At 33.6% G+C, this 23,396-nt stretch overlaps 3 protein-coding genes across 3 annotated transcripts; 2 read left to right on the top strand and 1 right to left on the bottom strand.

Moving 5' to 3' along the window:
* The first annotated feature begins 1,185 nt into the window (after positions 1 to 1,185).
* Positions 1,186 to 4,669, top strand: RVE1 (Homeodomain-like superfamily protein). Its single transcript, XM_047314997.2, has 6 exons — positions 1,186 to 1,854; positions 2,445 to 2,579; positions 2,683 to 2,794; positions 2,918 to 2,979; positions 3,138 to 3,530; positions 3,718 to 4,669. The coding sequence occupies exons 1-6, from the start codon at positions 1,843 to 1,845 to the stop codon at positions 4,270 to 4,272; spliced, it is 1,269 nt and encodes a 422-aa protein (XP_047170953.1). The 5' UTR covers positions 1,186 to 1,842; the 3' UTR covers positions 4,273 to 4,669.
* Positions 4,670 to 9,819: 5,150 nt separating this feature from the next.
* On the top strand, positions 9,820 to 11,976 carry EXPA13 (expansin A13). Its single transcript, XM_047314976.2, has 2 exons — positions 9,820 to 10,413; positions 11,364 to 11,976. Exons 1-2 carry the CDS (start codon positions 9,911 to 9,913, stop codon positions 11,671 to 11,673), a joined length of 813 nt encoding a protein of 270 aa, XP_047170932.1. The 5' UTR covers positions 9,820 to 9,910; the 3' UTR covers positions 11,674 to 11,976.
* A 792-nt stretch (positions 11,977 to 12,768) lies between these two features.
* Positions 12,769 to 14,676, bottom strand: LOC124839209 (Pmr5/Cas1p GDSL/SGNH-like acyl-esterase family protein). The gene has a single exon (XM_088092592.1). The coding sequence runs from the start codon at positions 14,200 to 14,202 to the stop codon at positions 13,108 to 13,110; it is 1,095 nt and encodes a 364-aa protein (XP_087948718.1). The 5' UTR covers positions 14,203 to 14,676; the 3' UTR covers positions 12,769 to 13,107.
* Positions 14,677 to 23,396: the final 8,720 nt, after the last annotated feature.

Below are 23,396 nucleotides of genomic sequence, written 5' to 3'. Positions count from 1 at the left end.
TTTATTTCCGTTGAAACAACCTTTTTCTCCGTTGGAGCAAATTTCATGATTTTTTTTTTGTTTTCATTTCACGAGCCAAACTATAACATTATAACTTTTTAATACATTAATAATCCCCTACTTAAATTTATTCACATCTTAAAAAATTAAATTTTACAATGCCTTACTTAAAAATGTCTGTGCATATAGTGTACTAAATTTACACAAAACACGTTATTTTAACGAAAATATTTATATACTTATTTTGCATATATAGAATCGGTCAAATGCTGCACATGTCAAAGATGTGTAAGTTCTACATTTTAGAAATTGAAACATACGAGACATTAAATGCTTTTTAAAAAATAAAAAATAAACTTTTTTTACATAGTCAAATATAGAAATGTGGTTCAAAATAAAGCAAATGTTTTTTTAAAAAGGAGGCAGGTCAAAACCTGTTACCAAACCATAAAACGCTTAAAAAACAAGAAAAAAAACAGTGGCTGTATAGATTTTAAGGTATGATATTAACACAAAATCAATTTCTAATAGTAATTGATTCATATGACAAAATTATATATCACTTTCAGTGAAACGTCAGTTTTATTAAAATGGCTATTTATTACCTAAAATTCAAAAAATAGTGTTGAGTCCATCATGACATTTGAGGAATAGAAAAGTATAGAATATGTTGTTACAAAGCGAAAAAGAAAAGAAATAGAGTTAGTAGAATAATTTATGAAAAAGCAGAATTATCTGTATGAGAGCTGGGAAAATAATGGCCACGCATTAATCATGATAAAGTGGCGTGGCACCAGTGAGAGTGCGAGTAGCACTGTGGCAGTGGCACCCGCGAGTATGCTCTGTCCCAAATTATCCACAACGCGCTCTCTATTAGTTTTCTTCGGCCACCCAATTAGAAAACGAAGCCGAATTAAAAAAATGAAAAAGAAAAAAAAAACAGAAAAGCGGAAACAGACGCGACAGCGGAACGCCACGTGTGGAGGACCTCTTTCGACGTGAGCCACAAGATTGCATCGAGTTCTCGAGATTTCGATGGAGAAAAAATAAATAAATAAAAAAATTCTTTTTCTCTCTTACAAGACAAAATTCAACATCTGACGTGGCACTCTGTGGTTGCTCCATTTATTTTTCTCTCCTTCACAATAGTCTCTTTCCCACTTGGCTTTTATATCTATCTGCTCTCTTCTTCCCTGTTATTCTCCTTCACTCCATTTTTCATCTTCTTCTGAAAAACCAAACCTTAACCTCTTTTCTCTCTGTTTCTCTCCATCCCTTTTGAGCCTTTTCACCAACCATGACGATTCAGAGAAACTCTTGTGGACTGAGTGTCCTCTGTTTTCGGAACTGTTTTGTTTGAACATCCATCATTTTGTTTTTCCAACAAAGAAACCTTCTATCATCCAGCCTTTTCCCACGGAGGGTTTTCTTGATTTGAGAACTGTGGACCATTTCTTAGTTAATTACATCTGAGTCACTGTTGTTGCTGCTTCTCAATTTGAGATTTGGAAAGGTTTTTGGGGTGATCGTTGCCAATTCACGAGGTGGATTCAGTTTGAATGATCGAGTTTCTGCGGTGCATGGTCACGGGATCTTAGAAGGGTTTCTTCGATTTTGAGCTTAAACTGTAGTGTCGGATAAAACAAAGAGACGAAACAGTGTTTTTGTTTGGTGCCGAGAGAAGTCCAATTCTTGGTTCCAGAGTTGTCGAGGGAGAAGTGTGGACTTTGGTGATTTGTTTGTTTGTGTTACATGCTGTTAAGAAAGTTGTCGATAAAGATAAGTTTTACTGTTTTGGTGTTCTGTGAGCCAACCGTGTAGGAAGGAGAAGATATTCAGCACATGGCGATACAAGTATGTAAATATGAGTTTCTTCTTTGTTTTTTCTTTGATGTAGAATGTTTGATGCCGTGTTGAGTGTTTTTGAAGGACATGAGATTGTTGTTGGTTTAGGTCGTACTTGTATGTTTTGTGGTTTGTTCTGGATTTCCAGCCAAAAAGTCTTTTCATTTGGGTATGACATGTCTGGCTCTGTTTTTTGAAGATTAAAAAAAAAAGTCAAATTAAATAATGAAAAAGATAGAGGGCTACTTTATGAACTATGATTTGGTTTTCCTTTTCAAATGCCAAATATTTGTAGTTTTTAATTTTATAAATTTTGGAAAAAAATAACCTTTGAGTGTTTCTGGTTTAGATAACAGTTTGATTTAATCTTCAGCAAAGGCACAATTTTCCTGATCTTTTAAAAAAAAAAGAAAAAAAAAAGCAAGGTTCATTTAATGGAAATTGTGAATTGTTGGTTGATATTTTTTTCACTAAGAGATGAATGATTCCCTGGTGGTCATGATTTTATTTAATTCTACTTGAATTTTTCATTATGAGAAAATTTTCTTTTTCTTCTTGATTATTATATTATACTTATTTGCTTTTTGGATTGGATGCAGGGCAAAAATGCATTTACTAGATCAAGGGGTGGTCCTCCAATTGGAGATGAAATATGTTTGAGTCCCGGTGTGCATTCTGTTGCTGATATTTCACTACATGATCAGTTTTCTTGTGGAAATGACTATGCCTTGAAGGTTGTCCCTTTGTTTCTTATGTTTTTGTGCCATTATAAATTTGATTTTCACATCTGTGACAGTGTTACCTTTGTTTTAATCAATTTTATATGTACATCAACAGGTAAGGAAACCGTATACAATCACAAAGCAGAGGGAGAGGTGGACAGATGAAGAACACAAGAAGTTCCTTGAAGCCTTAAAGCTATATGGCAGGGCCTGGCGAAGGATTGAAGGTATAATTAATTCTGAACTTCCATATATTATGCCATAAAGATTCTAGCAGAAGAATAATACAAGTCACTGAATCAATCAAGAAGGTTGGTCTAAGTTCTTGGATCCTTTTATTTTCACCACAGAACATGTTGGCACAAAGACTGCTGTTCAGATTCGAAGTCATGCTCAGAAGTTTTTTTCTAAGGTTTATTGTTATATTCCAGTACCCATCATTTACCATATGTTAAATATAGCATGAGTCATAATAAGTTAGAGTTGTTATGTTATGACTTTAAGAGATGCAAAAGTTATAACTTTTGGTGTTTAAGAAAATTCTAACTCATTTGTTCTGATTTCATGCAGATTGTTAGAGAGACTAGTGGGAACAGCACAGCCTTGGAGGAATCAATTGAAATTCCACCTCCCCGACCAAAAAGGAAGCCAATTCATCCTTACCCTCGTAAACTGATTGAGATTCCAAAGAAAGAGATTTCCAATTCAGAACACCCTCTGAGGTCTATTTCTCTCAAGTCATCAGATTTTGGTCAAGAAAACAATTCTCCCAAGTCGGTGTTATCTACTGTTATTTCCGAAAACCTTGGTTCCTCCGATTCAGACACACCCACTGGAAGTTTGTCACCAGTCTCATCCATTAGTGGTGTCCTCACAAACAGATTTCCACTAGCTCAACCCAAAACATCATTTGAGGAAGAAGGGTCTCTACCAAGTTCAGCTCATGACGAGCAACATCTCGTGGTACTTACTAAATCCTAATAATTTTTCAGGCTAATCTTATATCTCCGTGCAGTATCTTCATGAGAACACTTTTAAGGAAATGATTTTAGAGTTTAGTTTAAATGTACTGCATAGAGTGATTGGTGGATAGAGTACAATTCTTTATACTGACATGAAAATTAAACTCTCCCTTTATTTTATCATCCAGAAACTGAAGCTTTTTCACAAAGAAACTGTTTCTACCAAAGATGACGCAGCTGAGGAATCATGTGGTCGTACTCTCAAACTTTTTGGGACCACTCTACTTGTAACAGATACAAGCAAACCCTTTTCTCTAATAACGGAGCCATTCAAACCAATACCTGCGGCTGCAACATATCTTATGCAACTTCAAAACGGGTGTTCTGATCTTGCAGAAAGTCCTGCAAGTATTGTTCCAAGGTGGACTTTTTCACATAACGCACTATCTGTGCCCCTGCACAGGGAGCTAAAAGGGAAACACCTATACTCTAATCTTGGAGATTTTGAACATAAAGAGGTTCAAAAGGAAGGATCATGGACTGGTTCAAACACTAGTTCAGTTAATGATGGAGACAACACTGCACCAAGTGAAACATCAGGTATATTTGAGCTAAGAGTGAGAGCTAAAACCTGTGGGAAAGGGTTTGTGCCATACAAAAGGTGCATGGCAGAGAGAGAAAACAAATACTCATCAGTTTGTGACGAGGAGAGGGAAGAGCAACGTGTCAAGCTTTCCTTATAGTACCCTCTCACTGGCTTTTCTTCAGAGCAGTTTCCCTTTTACAGGTATAATGTAGCTGTTTCTGTTTCTGGATGACCCCTGTACGAGAAGAAAGAAAAGGGAACTGAAATTTTTGATATTTCTACTGCATTGTTGATTCTCCATGTCTGTGTCTTTAGGGGTTCTGTTCTATCCCACTTTTTTATAAGCCATGTTAGGCCCTGTGTAGTTCTTCAATTTTTTTCCTCTCACCTTCTTTTCAATGGTTATTGTCTTTCAAGTGTAAGTTATATATACTTATGTATCGCTTATTAGTGTAATTGTTCATATTTGTCATAGTTAATGGTTAAATTACGCTTACATAACCTCAAGTTGAATAAAATATTCTTTCTTTGTATGGCATTACTTTAATTTCTTATATCTGTATAACAAGAAATCATGGGACCTCTGAATTCTCCAAAATGATTCATGAAGTTACGTTGTCATGTCAATTAAATAAAGTTTACGGAGGATATAACGTGAAATTTTGAGGAATAAAATTTTATTATACTTTAAAATGTGAGTGTAATTTGTCCCTTTTGTTGGAATCACTTCCTATCAGGCATATTGTGGATGTGCCACATCGAAATGATAAAAGGTTTAAGAAAATGAGAACTTTTATGTGTGTCACAAATGGATAAATATGCAATGCTGTATTGGGCCATTGACTATCAAATCTATACGGGGTAGTTAAGCAATGGATTGTAATTTCTAACATCTTCCACTGCATTTATTGTCTGACTCACCTCTCGCTCGTTTCGAAAAATCATAAAATCTCAAAATTCGTGAGATTTATTTCTGTGTCATAGCAACGTCATTGTGGACGAAAATTGAAAATTCTATGTTGTATCTTTTGTTTTGCTTTTTTATTTTATTTTATTTTATTATGTTTTTGAATATGTTTTTGTTTTATCGACAATTTTAGGTATTAATATTTGTTATTAGAGAAATTAAATCCATAAATTTTCTCATTTTTTAAATCAATCTTATATTTTCAAATTGTTGGTGGAAGAATTGAATTTGTAATCTCTTTCACCTTTTCCTATCTTTATCATTAAACCGTCCTTATATTTCCTTTTTTTATATACATGTATTTTTGCAATAATTTTTTTATAATTATTTTATGAAAAAATTGATGATAATAAACATATATATATATATATATATATATATATATATATATATATATATTAAAACTATATAATATAAAGATGACTACGGGATAATTAGAGTATTTTATTTTTTTTAAGTAAAAGTTGACTCTCATTTCTCGTATTTAACACTGTCTCTTTAACATTCGAAATATTAATCAAACAACTTAAAAAGAATCACAATAAAGAATTCAACATAAACATTTACTCCAATTTCATATAATAAGGATTTCTAATTTTATAAATATAAAATAAAAGTATCAAATAAAAATTAATTAAAAATGAGTTACGAAATTAAGAATAAGTGAAAAGTTAATAAATTTTTGTATATTATTTAATAAATTAAAAATATTATAATAATTTAAAACGAAATCAACAATAAGATAAATATAAGAATGAAACCTAAATTGATATAAATTCGAACAATAGTGACGATTGTTTTGTCTCCCTAAAATGAGACGTTTTTATAATGTAGAAATTGGAAATAATAGGTGATTTGCTAATTGTTTTATATATTTTTATATGAAATTTAGAGTGGTGTTGTTCTGTATTTAAATAAGGCGTGCTATTTGATTTCAAAGATATTGTGATATGCACATCGTAGAGCTCTATGTTTTGGGCAGCCTTCTCGAATTCTCTTTTATTATTCTTCCTTTTCCTTTTGATGAGTGATATGAATGGAAAAGCGCAATTACAGTGCAAAGCTAGGATTATAAGGGACATGTGTTGTAGGTGGCAAGGAACTGTAGCCTTCAAAATGCATCTTCGAGTGGATTGTTAAATCAGATTCTCAACATTATTACTAAACTCACATCATTCATACAATCACCGTTTTTCATTATTGCTTCCTCACAACTCACCTTTCTTAGTCAAATACTTGCCCCTTTCATCATATATCACAACCCCAATTAATCATCAACAAAATCTACACTCTACCTTAGGTAGCCTTTCACAAATATTTATGGGATAAACAATTCATCATCTTATTTCTTAAGTTTAAAGTATCTCATTGCAAGTTTTGTAATATATTCTCCAATCTAAATATTAATCAATAATTCCATAATAGTATCACAAGAAATTAAATAATATATTTAATAAATTTTATTAGGACAAATTGTAATATTAATTCTGATATGATATTACAAATTAAATTTTAAGTTTAACACAAAATTTGTATCTATTTATATATTTTAAATTAGTTTTATCTTTAGTTTTAGTTGATATTTGATATGAAATTTTAGTAAATATATTTTTCAAAAATTTGATTAATATATTTCAGAAATTTGATAAATATAGAAAATGAGAATAATTTGAATTGTTTATCTGTTATTCGTTAGTGGAGTTTCTTTATTCATTTTTTAAGCAAATATCTTTTAGCAGACCCCGTAGTCGGGCTGTCATCCATAAATTTACACCTGGGACCTACTTCTTCGTTATTTGTAGTTAAAACTAATATGGGCCTTAACTCCTGTTGATTCTCAGGTGTTGCTCCCTCCACCACCACCTCCTGCTCCCAATATCTCCTTATCCGTTTTTTTTCCTTTATAATATTTAATTTTTGTTTTTATTTTTTTACCCTACCACTGTAAATGCACCTTTCCAAAGGTCCACTACTTCCGCTTCAATCATGGAAGAAGTTGCAAAGAGTTCCACTGCAGCACCCATGTGAAACGAAAGAGCAACAATCCACTTATGCGAAACGAAGGAGTAGCAATGGCGCACATATGAAACCATCTAGTAGCATCAGTGAGAAGAAGACTCTGGTCTATGTGATCCAACCCGAGAGGGTGAAACCTTGATCTTCTTTCTTTTCTTATTTTCCTAGTGATACTCAACCCGAGTGTGTTTTTCTTTTAAAAGAGTGAGTTGGGATTCAAACAAAACATCACGACAAAATATTGACCCAAACCACCTTACCCATATTGACCAACAGTCTCGCTGACCCCTGCTGCTGATGCCATTGCTTTTGCTTCCGCCTAATCTTCTTCTCCCTTTAATTTTGTTTGCTGAGAAAACTTTGTCTGGTTGGTGGTGGTTGAAGGTAACGGATGTGTCACAAAATATTACACGGATGTGAACATTCGTTGAAGGAGAAACAGATCTGCCATATCCGTTGAGTCTGGATTTATTTCCTCTGCACCCATAGAAAACACAGAAAACACAGAAAATGCATCAACCTAAGAACAAAGGCCAAACATACAACACACAAATTATATTCCAGTAAATTCAAATGAAATAAATTTAGTTTGAACCGAGGAAACTGCATAATAGACGCACCGAAGCACCACTAACGAAGCACCACTAACGAACCACCACAGCACCACCGAACCACTGCACAAGTAACACTTGACCAAGGCATAAAATGGAGAAGAAAAAAAATTAAAGAAGTGAAAACGGATGTGAAGAATGGATTGGGAAAAATAGATCTTGAGAGAAAGAGAAAAAGAGAGAAAGTGAGAGTTTGGGAGGGGGTGTGCGTATGAGAGTGAAAATAAGAGATAAAGATTAGGGTTTTCATAAATTAAAAGGTAAAAAAATAAAAAATTTAAAGTAAAAAAAAGTGATTTTGTAATTAAAAATTGTTTGGAGAGGTGCAAGGAGCAGTTTGGGAGTGTTGGAAGGAACAACTTCCTGACTTCACGGAGTTAGGGAGCTGGAAGGAGTTAAGTTTTTTTATTGGAGGAATTGAAATTCATTAAAATAAAAATATAATTAACCGTATATAAAATTATAGTGTAACATTATGATATTCTTATATTCTTTATATCAGGAAAGGGTCGGTGTTTTATTTTAAACTTTCTTCTGTGCATACTATACAAATTTTAATTTAAAGTTAATTCTAGATCGATGCCATGAATAATCTCAATATACTTTTTAAGTATATGTTATAATTTTTTTCTTCACGTTGAATATTTGAAAAAGCACTGCTTTCAAAATTTTTAAAAGAAAAACAAGTACCACTTGATTTTTCGATCATTTAATATATTGTACGGATACTACCACGTTTGTTTTTCAATTTGAGAATCCAACCAGATACGTGATATTGAAAGGTCAATTAATGACAGATAATTAATTTTAAGAGATTACAGAGTAATTTAAAAACATCAACAAAAAATAAAATTGGTAAAATGGGCAAAAAAAGTTGTCTGAATTAGTTTAATTAAAAGTATATTTAATATGTTTTTCTTAAAAAAGAAAGATCAGCTAAAATATATGTTAACTTTTAATAATAAATATTGATAAAGACCATATAAATTTTAATTTAAGTTTATAACATTTGTATTTTACTGATATAAAAACCTGAAAAGTCATGTTTTATTTTAGTTTTTAATATCATAAAACCATGATATTGCATTTTTTACTACTATTTAACTGCTATATATAATATTTGACAAAGTCGAGTTTTAAAAACATTGGTGCTAAGATAAATATTTGGAAAAGTATACAAAAATAGACTTGTAAGTAAAAGTACAATTTGTAATTTTAGGTGCATAATTGAGACAATATAAACAAACTGTAGCTTTTAAGAAAATAAACTGTTTTTATTAATAGTAGGATTGACACAGTTATTTATCCATTTTTAGTTTTACATATAATTATTTTACATTCAAACGAAATTAGCTATATTAAAATTCTTTTTTAGTGAGGTAACATAACAGGAGTAACAAAAGATAAGCTAAGACACGTGTTCCAGTAACTCCAAAACATATAGTTGATATTTGTAACTGATTATTAAAAAGATGAATTTTTTTTCTCTCCAGAACTTCAATCATGCATTGATAGAATTGGTCACTTTCAAACCAAAGTTCTAAACATACACGAATACCATCACTGTCGTTTGCTAAACCCATGTTACCAATATTTTATGAATAAGGAACATTTTTAAAATCACTAAACTGTGATGTTTTTTTTTTCTTCTGTTAAATGTCTTGTGATTTTTTTTATGTTACTGGTTTGTACTAGTTTTGATTTTTCACGTAACGTGTAATAATGAATGTTTACTTTCTTTTGACTGATTAGAAAAGCTATTATTCCGTTAAACAGTTCAGAATATGCAATTATACAAATACCTAATCGTCAAATCTGCAATTATTTTCTCTCACTGAAATAGTAGACTGAAAGTTAGATTAAGCAGTTTTTAGTGTTTTTTAGAGATCTGTCTTTATAACTTAATTCACTTAAAGTTTATAACAAAATATATATAATCCAGTTTTACTGGCACTTATATATGAAAATTATTTTCAACAATGATTTCAAATAATTACCGTGAAGTATAAGAAATATGATTAAGTGATTAATAATAGAAAAAAAAACAGCAATTTTAATTATAAATATATATATATAATAAATGAAATAAAGAAAAAGAAAAGTGAAAGGGAAAGTAGAGTGAGTGTGGTGGTATCGTCGGTTGCAAATAAAGGAACCCACACTCAATCTTTTTGCTTTGGTTTCACTGTCTTCACACGGAAATGTCACCACCGTACGCGGTTGCCGCAGCACTGTCCACACTCTCCATTCTTCTTACACTCGTTTCCTCTCACTATTCCTCCTCTTCCTCCGACTATCCTCCCTCTCTGCAGGCTTCGCCGGAGTTCGCAGAGTGGCGATCCGCGCACGCCACCTTCTACGTCGCAGCGGATCCCCGCGACGCCGTGGGAGGTGCGTGCGGCTATGGTGACCTCGTCAAGGGCGGCTACGGCATGGCCACAGTGGGCCTCAGCGAGACGCTGTTCGAGCGCGGCCAGATCTGTGGCGCGTGCTTCGAGCTGCGCTGCGTGGACGACAACCGGTGGTGCATTCCCGGCACATCCATCATCGTCACGGCCACGAACTTCTGCGCCCCCAACTACGGATTCACCTCCGACGGCGGTGGCCACTGTAACCCTCCCAACAAACACTTCGTTCTCCCCATCGAATCCTTTGAGAAGATCGCCATTTGGAAAGCCGGCAACATGCCCGTACAGTACCGCAGGTAGTCCAAATTTCTCTCAAATCATTACTCTATACATCAATTATGCATGCCGATGTTTATTTTTGGTTTTAATCTTCATACAATTTTGAAATTTACACTCGAGGTGTTCTAACATCGTTTATGTAGTATGATCTTTCTAAATGGAATTTAGTGAAAGCTTCTAAATCGACTGATTAAAAACTGGTGTAATCTACTAGAGTTGGGAAATTTCAATAAATTTTCAATTAATCATAGAAATAGTTTTTCAAATTTCGACTGACGACAAGGACCGGCAAGACACTTGTTTTTATTGAAAATTATAAAATCGAGAACGAGATTTATTAATGGGTTCAATTTTTATGCAATGTCACTGTCAAATAGATGTTATGAATCTTAAGTTTGTGGTGGAAAAACAAATTTATCATTATTAGCCATTTATGATCGGATGATGAAATTCTTTTATTACAGCATAAAATGTTTACTCATCAGACAAAAGGTCGGGCCTCTATTTTAAGAATGCTTTAAAATAGTATATTAGATAATGTGTAAGCATAAAAAATATATTAGAGAGTGTATTGTTAATGTTTTTCCCAGCTCCTTTGAAATCACAATATCTCTTGAGTAAATGATGGTGGTGACAAAGTTGCCTAGATGATAGTGATGGAAAAATGGCCTACCCATCGTGACGTGGGTCGCAGATTTTAATGATGTGGGTCGCAGATTATAATGCGTTGCAAAAAAAGAAGAAAGAATAATAATGGATTCAAAACTTTTAGAATGAAGTTTGAGTTTGTGAAAATTTGGTTCTTCTTTATTTGTGGCTAAGCTTAGCCATAATCAGTCTTGGTCAGAAGGCTTAAGTTTAATTCAAATTAAAATTTTCAAAGTGTTGCATTTCATCGGGTCAGAAGGCTTAAGTTATTAAATTTGAATAAAATTCTATTTTAAATGCTCTGATGGGTTTGGTGCAGGATAAAGTGTAGGAAGGAAGGAGGGATTCGATTTACTGTTACTGGTTCTGGAATCTTCATTTCGGTGCTGATCAGCAATGTTGCTGGTCATGGAGACATAGTGGCTGTGAAGGTTAAAGGGTCAAGAACTGGTTGGCTTCCCATGGGTCGGAATTGGGGGCAAATTTGGCATGTAAATGCATTGCTGCAGAATCAACCTCTTTCATTCGAAGTTACTTCTAGTGATGGCAAAACTCTTACATCTTACAATGTTGCTCCCAAGGATTGGACCTTTGGACAAACCTTTGAAGGCAAGCAATTTGAGACTTGAAATTGAAAGCTCATTGAATTGTGATCTTGTTTCAAGGGACCGTTCGCCTTCCACAATTTTTTTTACCCCTATAGTAGTTTTCTTTCTACATTTTCATTCTTTTGGCTTTGTAGAAGACTGTGTAGATAGCAGCAGATGATTTGGTGGTTTGCAAGGTTGTCAATGGGACGCTGTACCTTTTAGTTTATTATGTTAGGAAGTTTTGTATGAAAAAAAAAGATATATACATTCCTTGTTGGTCAACATAAAAAACACTTGCAATGTAAATTTTGTAAGGCTATCATAAGACGTGTTATCCTGCTACCTTAAAAGTTGTCTTAAATTTTACTAGTCACTGAACCCCAATTGCATTGAATTGATTTCTACTGTAACCGCATAGTTTTTGAGACTTTTTTTGTCAAATACTTTTTTTTTATGTATTTTCCATTGTCACTTTCTCAATGATTTGTTTTTCACAACTACTTACCATTGGTGTATGTCCCTTTTTAACCCTGTTGACGTGACTACAGCTGAATGCAAAAACTGGTGCCGTCAAACTCCACTCATGTTTTAGTTTTCCTTCCCCTTAACAACATTTGAGTAAACCGTTCTGCGCCCTGTTGACAGGCCTAAGCCATCTAAAAGTCCTATTCGTATTAAACGGGTTAGTTGGTTTCATAGTTGCCTTAAAATGCATAATAGAACCCTTTTGTAGTATGACCTTAAACAAATGAATGATCATTAGAGTTTTAATTTTAATTTTGACAGATGATAATTATACACTGAGGCAACAAAAGGGTAAAGAGCTTCGAACTGATGCTATCGATACCATCAATCTAAATTTGTGTCAAATGAAACACGGACCTGTTAAGACCTGAGGTGATCTACTAATGTCAACAGAAGGAAAAACATAAAACGGAATCCTATTAATTAGACCAATCCATGAAGAAATTAAACAATGGTTTCGTGGTTGTTCTCAACAATCATCAACTAATCTGCTCCACCATTACACATCTAAAAAATGAGTCAAAAGAAACAAACGGAAAGCATTATACATCAACATGTCACTGCATTCTAGTTAAGCCTAAAGGATATTCATATAAACAACACAGAAAAGAATCACAATTAAATTCTGGTTAAAAGCATGTGTGAACTGTTTGTACAGAAACTTAGTTTCCAATTCTTGTGACTAATACATGAGCTGTTAGCATACAGTAAAACAGAAAAAAAGAAAGAAACAAAAAAAAATCCAAATGTGGTATACTATAACAATAATAATCACTCTAAAACTAAATGAATCTAATGCCTCAGAAGAAACCAGGCAAAAATCGCAAGCTATGGTGGAAGAACTGAACTTCTATTAATCAAAATCGTCGGAGAGTCCTACCGTATACATCGATGAGGAGGGAGCTGAGGTGCTCACATCTGAGGGGAACCAAACCGATGCTACAAACTTCATATCTTCTGATGAGATTCAATAAGCAATGCATTCAACATAACATGAACCCCAGCCTCATAAACAACCCCATCATAATGCATCCCATCATCTGTACACCTGATCCCACAATTCCAACTCAATGACCCAATATCCAGTAGATGAAGTGGACCCTCAAACTGCCTTAACATGCCACTTCTCTTAACCTCTCTCTCATATTCTCCTCGCACTAGATCAGTCATCTTCTCCCTCTTCTCCGCTGTATTCAACATGGAGTTCACCAAAGTTGGCATCCCCAGCCAAAACAAGTGTGGCGATCTAACCGCCACAGACTCATCATTGCCAAATTCGGAGGACACCGGCAACAGTGAAGTCACCGAACTCCTCAAAACCCCCAAAGACACACCATAATCCGAAGCATTCGTGATGTGCAGCATGTGCCACAAACCAGAACCCATCACCAAAAGATCAGGATAAACACGATTCCTCTTGAACCCCGCAACCAAACTAGTCAAATTGGTGACATAAGGTGCCCACATGAAATCCAACATCATCCCCATCTCATCCACCTCAGTGTGGTAATCACTATGCCGCTTGAACAAAGAACCTTTAACAGATTCCATACCTTCTGAGTCCAGAACTAAACTCAACAACGAAAGCGCAAAGATTCGAGCTTGCGAATCCCCCGCCACCACGACCCAAGACCCATTAAGCAAAACCGAAACGTCGTGCCGATTAAGCCTCTGAAACTCACAGGACTCCACAGAACCCGATCTCTTCCAAGACCAAGACTTTTCGTAGTTCACTGAATTGTTATTCATAGGGTCAAAGTCAAACACCCTCGGCCTCACCTCCCAGACAATTTCATGAAGCAACGAAACACAGGAATCGCGATCGTCCACTACAACATTAACAGAAGAAGAGGAAACCGATGTGACGAAATCAGAAACCGAAGGGAAATAAGGTGTGAGGTGAACCCCAACAGCGAGAGTGATGAAAAGTGCGCCACTGAAGAAGAGAACCTTGTTGCGACTCAAGTGCCACCCCGCCATACCCATAGGCACAAAAAGAACCACGCACGCCGCTAACAAACCCAACTGCACCGCACCTAACATCGCCCGCTTTATTGTTCCCAGATCCCTGTGAAACTCACATATGGGGTTTTGGTTTTTGGAATGACCCGTGAAGGGGAAACCTGAGATCTGAGGAAAAAAAACAAAACTTTTCTCCGACTTCGGAAAAGGGTCGGAGAGAAAGTTGGTGGGGGGTTGTGAGTGGCTTGCGATTGAAGAATTTGAAGGAAATATTTTGATGGGAACGTGATAACAGCAGAAGCTAGATTCAATTCGAGAAGGAGTAAAATCTGAACACGGGCAATTGAAATTGCTCCCATACAACAACAACAACGACAAGGTTCCGTGGGATTCAAAAACTGCTGCTAATGATTGTGAGTGTTGTGTGCCATTTTGCTTGAATCTGGATTTTGCGTCCACGAGTGTGGATTTTTTTTTTTTTTTTTTCGGTTTATAGGTTTCTTTTGTGTTACATTGCAGGTGCTACTGCCACTGCAACGAGGATAAAAACATTTCTCAAACACTTAATATGGATTCTAATTTAATTTTTATTTTTATACGCACTAATATTATGTTATAAAAGATTACATTAAACATAACTATCGTTAAAATAAAAAGTAACAAATTAGTATATATATATATACTACATTGAATATCAGTTTAGGGACTATTTTCCCATTAATTAAAAGCACATGTTAAACAATAAAAGATTGACATAAGAAAATTAAGTATGCATTCATTAACATGAAGTTAGCTCATGAATGATATAGTTTAAAATGTGTGTTTTTAATTATTTATTAATGTTTTTTATTTAAAATATTTATCTCTGTAATCATTTAAAATATCATATCTAATCATTTAGTTGTGAAACGATTATGCAACAAGAAATTACATAATTGGGAGTAACATAATTATCAAATGATTGAACAGTACTGATGAAATGATTATTATTTTCATTGAAAAAAAAAATAGAGATTGAAATAACTTTTCAAATGCTGATTTGGATAGCAAACATGTTTCGTAACCTGAATCAAATTTAAGTAAAAGAACAAAGTTAAATGAAATAGGATGGACTAAAAATAGTGTAAATAAACGTGCAATTCAAAAAACAAAATAGTAATATGTGAGAATTATCAAAATGGAAGAAATATTAGAAATGACAGCTTTTGAAATTGAGATTACTGTGTTGACAATTAATGAATTTAAATTCATAATTTAATTATTAAAAGTAAAGCTTTTTAAATATTAAACAAGGGATCAATAATAAATTTGAAATCATTTATATATCAAGAATATTATTCCATTCTAAACACTAAAAAAACATTCAATTTAGGAAAAAGAAAGGAAGATTATCGTTTTCAACCTGATTTTTTACTGTTGTTTTCATATACTTTTTTTTTTCTCGATTAGAGACTTGCTAAACTAATTCTTGTAAAAACTGTTTAAATCTAAAACTTAAGCTATCAGATAGATATAAAATGTATTTAAATATTATAATCTTTTTCTAAGAGAAAAACATTTTGATAGTTGAACGCTTTAATACCTCTAAAATGTTACGTGTAAAATAATACAGTACAATTTTTATAAAAATGTTTTTGTCAATTTTTTTGTATAACTTGGAAAGTAAAATCATAAACATATTATATGTCCGTATATCATACAAAATATATATTATTTGTCTTTTACAACACTAAAATTAAACACACTTAAATAAAAACAATATAAAACCTCACAATTATTATTTCTCGTCTCTCTTATCGAGAAACTAGTCTCATCTGCAATATCAGTTATTTTCGTACAAGTACGATTATTGTAGATGAAAACCACAACCACAACATGTAAGGATGAACAACCAAAAATTTGATATATATATATATATATATATATATATATATATATATATATATATATATATATGTATATATATATATATAACACATTATAAACACATTACATAGAGACTATAACAATCCATAACATCCTATTTCGATGCAAGGCATAACATCATAATCAGACCTTTCATAAACCAATGTCGTTTTCTTGTATTTCGTCGTCATAACTTGTTCTCAATTAATAGGCAATTCGAGTCGTCTTCCATCGCAACTTCAGACTTATCTCCCCAGCACGATCCGAAATCATTGGGCGATACATCCACCCTTTTATTTCCTTACGAGAAGGAAATGTAACACTTAAATCTTTGTCTCACACGAGACTCAAACTTATCATTATATCAATATGCTCACACTTCCGACAAAATTACAAGCAAATAACACAATTTACGTACAAGACACTAACAACCAAAATAATCGTTCTCAATCTCAAAATTATACATATTCTCAATAACATGTATATCTCAATCAACACGTAGGCCCAACAAAATATCCAACAATTCTCAATAATTGATCAAAACAACCTTACTGAAACACCCCTCTAAAATTAATAAGTTCACACAGTTGTAAAGATAAAAATACTCTCTCACCAAGGTAGCCCCAAGGTAGCCCCAAGGTAGCCCCACGCTAGTCCACAAATTTCTAATTCTCCATAATTACTCATTGTTTCCAAACTTTCTCATTTTCCCACCTTTTCTTTTCTATTTCAATTATCAATTATGCAATTTTCCTCTCTTTTCAAACTTTACTTAAACCACATGCACACTCTTTCCCTTTCTTCCATTTTCATTTATCAAACCCACTTCACAACATTATTCTTCTTTCTTCTCCCTATAACTTACATATATTTATACTTTTATACCAATTAATGTACATACATGCAACTAATCCAAGATTAACCTCTTTTCTTTTGATTTTCAAGATTAACCTCCATCACCACACCTTGCTTAAACAAAATCCATACTACTCTACTACCTCTCCTTCCTCCTATTTACTTTTGATCACCACTCATTCCTCCTTCTCTTCCATAAAAGGAAGAGAAACACTCATCTATCATTTTACTTTCATCTACAAACCTATTAGGTTACCCTTAAGACATATCATCATTAATCTTTTTTGTTTTGTGGGCTAAAACTATGTTTCTAGAAGAATCTGAACCAAGTCAAGGCATTGGAAAGCATGAAAAACTCGTAGGATAGAAAAAACATCAAGACAGGTGGTGCAGGGCACGCTCGGGCGCTAAGCACCACCACTCCTGGGCGCCCTTTATGGGGCACTAAGTGTTATTCTTCTCGCATTTTTTAACGCTTGGGCGTTCCTGATAGGGCATTGAGCACCACCTCTGTTGTTTTGACGTATATGGCTTTTTAAGGTTCGAAAGCTCGATGGGGTAAAGGTCCTTGATGGTCTAGAGACATGATACCACTCATAGGAGGGCTTAAAAGGCTTATAGGATTCGTGGGAACACTCATTTCTTCCTCTTGGGTTCTTCTACTCCTTCTTCCATAGCATTTGGTCTCACTTTCATGAAGTTTTCCACCCATCACTCCATGCACAACCACCACTATTCTCTTTGAAAAATAGAGATTCAACCTATACCCCAAAACTCATAAACTCAACCCCAACCACACTTCTAACATTCTCACTTACTCACTCGTATCTTTCACTAAAAGGAAGAGAAAACTCACCCTTTCACACCTCACACACTCTAGATTTAGAGTCTAGGAATGTACCCCACATGCAAACCATAAAAACATAACAAGAAGGTTCCAAATATAACCTATAAATACATTAAATATATTCATACTGAAACACAGCAAGGAACCAAAAACATGCACACTTCACATCCACCACAAGCTTTGAATACCCATAATACATACTTTGCACATGAACATGGTTACACCCTTTACATGGTTCTCCCTTCATATACAACAACAAAACATATACCCATGTGAACCCCATCAAGTACCCATGCGAACCCATCTAGTACCTATGACTGTTAGAGATTGAAACTAACCCTCACCCCATGCAAAATATATTTCATAGCTATACCCTTTACATTCAACAACCAACATATTCCTTAGTCACTCTTTTTACATGCAACAACAAAGCAAAAACCCATGCAAATACCATACAATTATTTGTTAAAAAGCTTTTTACTCGCATTAAAGCCAATAAACCTAAATTCCTCGCAATATAGGGCAACCTAGGGTCTAATGGAAGGACTTGACTAACTTAAGTTCAAAATTGTAGGATTGAAACCTAATTACTATTTATTAAAAGCTAGGTGGGGAAATGAAATCTAAAGAGAGAAACTAAAAGAATGAATAAATCTAAGTAAAACTAATGAATGAATGAAAAAAAAAAGCAAGATATTTATCCTATACTAATATAACTAACATAATATGGACTAATAGAAAACAAAATCTAAACTTAGAATTCAATTTACACAATGTAGAGAACAATGAATGAAACAAATTTAACACTATAAAATTGTAATTGTAAAATAAAAGAAGATAAAAGAAACAGTCATCAATCAATTAATAGCACCCAGAAACAGAATTAAAAATTAATCCTAATTACATATCAAACAACTCAAAAAAGATTTAAGACAAGAAGAGATCAAGGTTAAGCATAAATTAATTATTGAATTAAACCTGAATCTTTAAAGCAATCCATGAACTCAAGAAGACATCTTCAAAAGTTAGGCTTTGGGCTCCTATAATATCTAACCTAAACACTAGTGATGTGCATGATTTTCTTTAAATCTCAAGCCAAATTCAATTACAAAAATGTATTTACCAATACTCTAACACATCTAAAATGCCTAAACAAATTTCATACTTACACTCTATCAGTTAAAGAAACAAAATAAATGAACTTCAAAAGAAATAGGCACTGGGGAACGCTACTGGAATTGAACAAAACAACAACACATATTCAAGATTCATTAACACTATTCCTAAACTAAAATCATAACAAGAAGAAACAAAATTAAAACCAATCAACTATTTCTAATCATAAGTAAAGGAAACCAACATAATTCAAATACAAGAACAGATATGAATTTAATCATATTTTATTAATAATATTATTGTAAAACCCCAAAAAATGGTGTTTTAGAAGTGGTGGTAGTATAAAAATAGTGAGACTCGATTATTTTAATATTAAACGGTTTTATTATAAATAATTTTGTTATAAATGAGTTTCATTATTTTAAAACGTATCATCTCTCTAGAAACCACTTTTCTAGAGTTCTCTACCTTCTCTCTAAGAGTTATTTATCTCAAGTCATCTATTTGACGACCAGGAGATGCCTAGACGACCACAGCGTCAAGGCCTTCAAATCCAACCAATCAATTTGTTGATTAGAGCAAGTAAGTTTTCATCCCTTTTTCTTGGTATTTTATTGATCCTTGATCATGCAAAGAAATTTGGTTGCATGTGTCAAGTGGTTTCCTTCTTCAACTCTTGACTTCAATTAGGTCTTGAGGTTGGTTTCCTATCACTAATCGGTGAGTTGTATGTTTTTGTAGAATTTCCTTGCGGTACAAGCAAACTGTCGGGGTTTCTTTGAGCTATGCTTTTGATCAGAGGTAAGGGAAGCTAGTTGATCACTTTTAAATTTTATGCATGCCGTGAAAATGTATGCTATGAGAATATCAAACTGTTTGAAATGTGAATGCAATTGGTGTTCTTGATAAATTTGGGATTTTATGAATTTAATGAATGGTATGATAATGAGTAATGGAAATGAAGGTAGAACCTGTTTCATGTATGTTTGTGATGCTACAATTTGATGTCGGTGAAGTGAATTAGGATAATTGGACTGTTGAAGAAAAAAGGTAATATAAGTTGAAGATGAATTTGTAAAAATTGGGGTTTAGTATGGAGAATTGGTGAGCAAGGGTGGATGAACTGAATTACTGCATTAGAGGTTAGTTATGAGATGTTTAAAGGCATGTTTGATACTTTGGAAGTGGTAGAAATATGAGTTGTACGTAGGTAAAGGGGATGAAGTAGAGTCCTACTTGTGTTAGAACTCAAATTGTTGGAAGTGAGACAGTGAAAACTTGAATTTGGAGTTCTGTGTGCAAATGGTTAGTTTGGACAGTCGTGGTAAGTCATTTGGGACTTGCTAAAGTCTCTAAGTCACTTGGAATTGTGTAACAAAGGGTAGAATTCAATTTGGGTATCTAAGTTGAGTTTTTGTAAGTTTTTGGGTGATAGCTTGAGGTTACATGTTTAGATTGATGTTAGAAGAGTTTAGACGCACTTGGTAGAGTATATTTGGGTGTATAACACAATCTAGGGTGATATATGCCTAGTGATTCGCATAGCGTATCTGGGCACTGAGCACCTGGTGTTGGTCTGGGATTAATGCCAAGTTTATTCGAATAGTGAAAGGGGACGCATAGCGAGTGTTTGGGGTCTGGTACCACTGGGAGTTTATTCGCACAACAAGGTGAGTCGTTGTGCGAGAAATCTCTGGATTCGCCATGCAAGAGAGTGCGTTGAGCGAATAGTCCAGGTTTTAGTTCACTCTTTTCTTTTTAGTCTTAAGTTGATATGAATGAATTGTTGAGTGCATTATGAAGTATGTTTGAGTTTGTCTTATAGTATATGATTGATCATGTTATGAGTTATGTTCCAAAGTAAAAGTATGTGATTTCAAAGTATGGTTGATGGACGTAATTCCATAATCCTCAAGGAGAGGTTATATGGTGCTGCCTTATATTGTGATCCAAAGTGAAGTCTCTTATTGAGGTTCAAGTATGTTTAGAATGAATGCAGGAGCTCAGTCTTGGGGGTTATCCTGAAACTCCAATGGTCTTTCATTCTCAAGTAGAGAGGATTGATCCATGTTGTGAGGAGTAGAAGGAGGTCTTAGTCTTGGGGGCTTCTAGTATGCTCCAAGGCGTGGTACAGACTAACATCATGAGTGTGGTATGGTGAAACCCATTGACAACGACTTTGCAAAGCAGTAGAAGCCACCACGAGTGCATAATCCGCCATAGCTCAACAATCATTCTAAGTCCGGACAGTCGATTTAGGTCTTTGCATGTTAAGATGTTTGGATTGGATTAAACTATATATGATTCTTATGTGAAATGCTTTAAACTTATGATGTATTGTTTTATATCTAGCTTACCCTTGTTTTTCTATAGTTTGTCTTTGTATTGTTGTTTCTCTTTTGCGATGATCACCTTAATGATGTGAGCTTAGGGATGCAATCTTTTCAGTTGGAGCAACTAAAGGTGGGAAGTGAAGTTTATAGTATAGGTAGTTATTTTTGTTCTTCAGGTGAAATTTTTTTATTTTATTCACCAAATATGTAGTTCTTGTTCTATCATTATACATGTAATGTTGAGTTTAGTAGTTTTATATTACTAAATATTGAATGTTACTATTATAACTTATTACTATAATTGTTAGTATTTAATTTTATTAAAATATATTATTTTTATAATATTAATATTATATATATATATATATATATATATATATATATATATATATATATATATATATATATATATATATATATATATATATATATTCTCCTGAAATAATAATGTAACTCTAATTAATCGTACATGAACTCCCGTGCCGTAAATTCCAAACTTATAATTTTATTTATTATATTAAAAATGTTTGACAAATTAACTATTAAATTACGTGGTAAATAAATATTAAATGGTATAAAAAAAACTACTTAATTTTATTATATAATTGAAAGTTATGTGTTTAACAAAAAAAGTATATTATCATGTTACTATAATTTTATGTTTTTTAAAATAATAAAATTTTATTTAACTTTTTTAATACTTTTATTAAGTTTTAAACTTGCACATATTTTAAAATGAGTTGAATATATTCTTTACAATTTTTATCGGCTATAATTTTCACATACCGTTATGTAGTACTTTAATTTAAAATGTTATTTTTTTAAATTTGAGTTGTGTAAAAGAATTAAAAATAACACACTAATTATTAAAATATCGTACTAATTAGTTACATTCATGAGATTAAAATATTTTATTATATGTCAAATGAAATTAAAAAAAAATACAAAGATAATAAAAATTAATGAAATAGTTTATGCTATTTATGAATTATAAAATGTAGGGTTAAATATGTTTTTAGTCCCTCAACTATAATGGGATTTTAGATTTAGTACCTCTTTCAAACTTTGATACACTTTGATCATTGGCTTTAAGGAAACTATAATTTTTTGTGTTCCAAAATCAACGTGTTAAAATTAGGCTAAGCTGGCTAACGGTGTGTCACATCATTTTTTCTTTTTCTGACACTCAGTCAATCTTTCCATGCTTCTCTCCCTCCCTGCTTCTCCTTCCTTGCTTCACGTCGAGCTTTTGACAACGATATAAATCCTCTCGAGTAGGAAGCATAATGTTCCCTAACAAACACAATACCCTTTCCCCACCATTTTTCCTTGATTCAGTATAAATCCCTTGAGAGGAGATTGAAAGCTTAGAATGGGTGGGCCATAAACGAAACCTAGGATTTCTATCAAATGCATTGTCCACAAATTGCCATCTCTAGCAATGCCAATCGCCATGAAACCATTGATAGGAATTGACTTCTTCAAGCGATGGTCAAGATCAACATCTGAAACCAAAAAGAGACGTAGCTCATTGAAGCACGATCTTCAAACAAGGTTCCAAGAGATTTGCTTGCATCAAATGACATTATGGGAAACTTACCCCATCTTGCCTCCAATCCCCATTCACAAAAGAAAACTCTCCTTTCATACCAGTAACACTATATTCATATCTCAATTCAGATGAAGCAGACAACATAGATGCACACTGTTTCTGAACTTCACCCATGCAATCATACTTATAAGTCACCTGGGGGTTCTTATCAAAACTATACATTTCCTCTAGGAAACGTGAATTTGCAAGAACAGGAACCACCAACAGATCACGAATACCCCAAAGGATAATAATGGCTGAAAATAGAAACTTCATGATTCCTGGTGATGAAACTTTATCACTTTTCTTGACAAATCCCGAAAACTAAATGACCCAAATGGTGTTTTTGCCAACATTGAAGCGCGGAGAGCGATCTTCGACGAGGAAGACGACAACCGAGGATGGGGACGAAGACGGAGGTTTGCGCTGGTTATGGTCGACGAGGTTGTGGCGGTCGTCCTCCTCGTTAGAGGAGGAGTCCATGTGCATTAATATGTTGTTGGCCACAGTGGCGACTGAGTTGGGGACGAGTGAACGAAGTGAGTCGAAAGGGGTGTGTTAGTTGTGCGTGGCAGTGTGCAACGATACACCATAAAACGTGTGTGTGCTTGCGTGGAAGAGATGCCAA

Source organism: Vigna umbellata, chromosome 1, assembly GCF_029865625.1.
Source record: "Vigna umbellata cultivar VRB3 chromosome 1, Vumbellata_1.0, whole genome shotgun sequence".
In the NCBI taxonomy this organism is placed as follows: domain Eukaryota; kingdom Viridiplantae; phylum Streptophyta; class Magnoliopsida; order Fabales; family Fabaceae; genus Vigna; species Vigna umbellata.
The sequence above is the reverse complement of the archived record's forward strand: the minus strand, read 5'-3'. Positions and strand labels throughout refer to the sequence as shown.

Coding starts and splice junctions, on each gene's coding strand:
- RVE1 (XM_047314997.2), top strand. Junction 2,795..2,917: donor GGCCTGGCGAAGGATTGAAG/GTATAATTAATT, acceptor TTTTCACCACAG/AACATGTTGGCACAAAGACT. Junction 3,531..3,717: donor ATGACGAGCAACATCTCGTG/GTACTTACTAAA, acceptor TTTATCATCCAG/AAACTGAAGCTTTTTCACAA.
- EXPA13 (XM_047314976.2), top strand. CDS start 9,911: ATGTCACCACCGTACGCGGTTGCCGCAGCACTGTCCACACTCTCCATT. Junction 10,414..11,363: donor ATGCCCGTACAGTACCGCAG/GTAGTCCAAATT, acceptor GGTTTGGTGCAG/GATAAAGTGTAGGAAGGAAG.
- LOC124839209 (XM_088092592.1), bottom strand. CDS start 14,202: ATGTTAGGTGCGGTGCAGTTGGGTTTGTTAGCGGCGTGCGTGGTTCTT.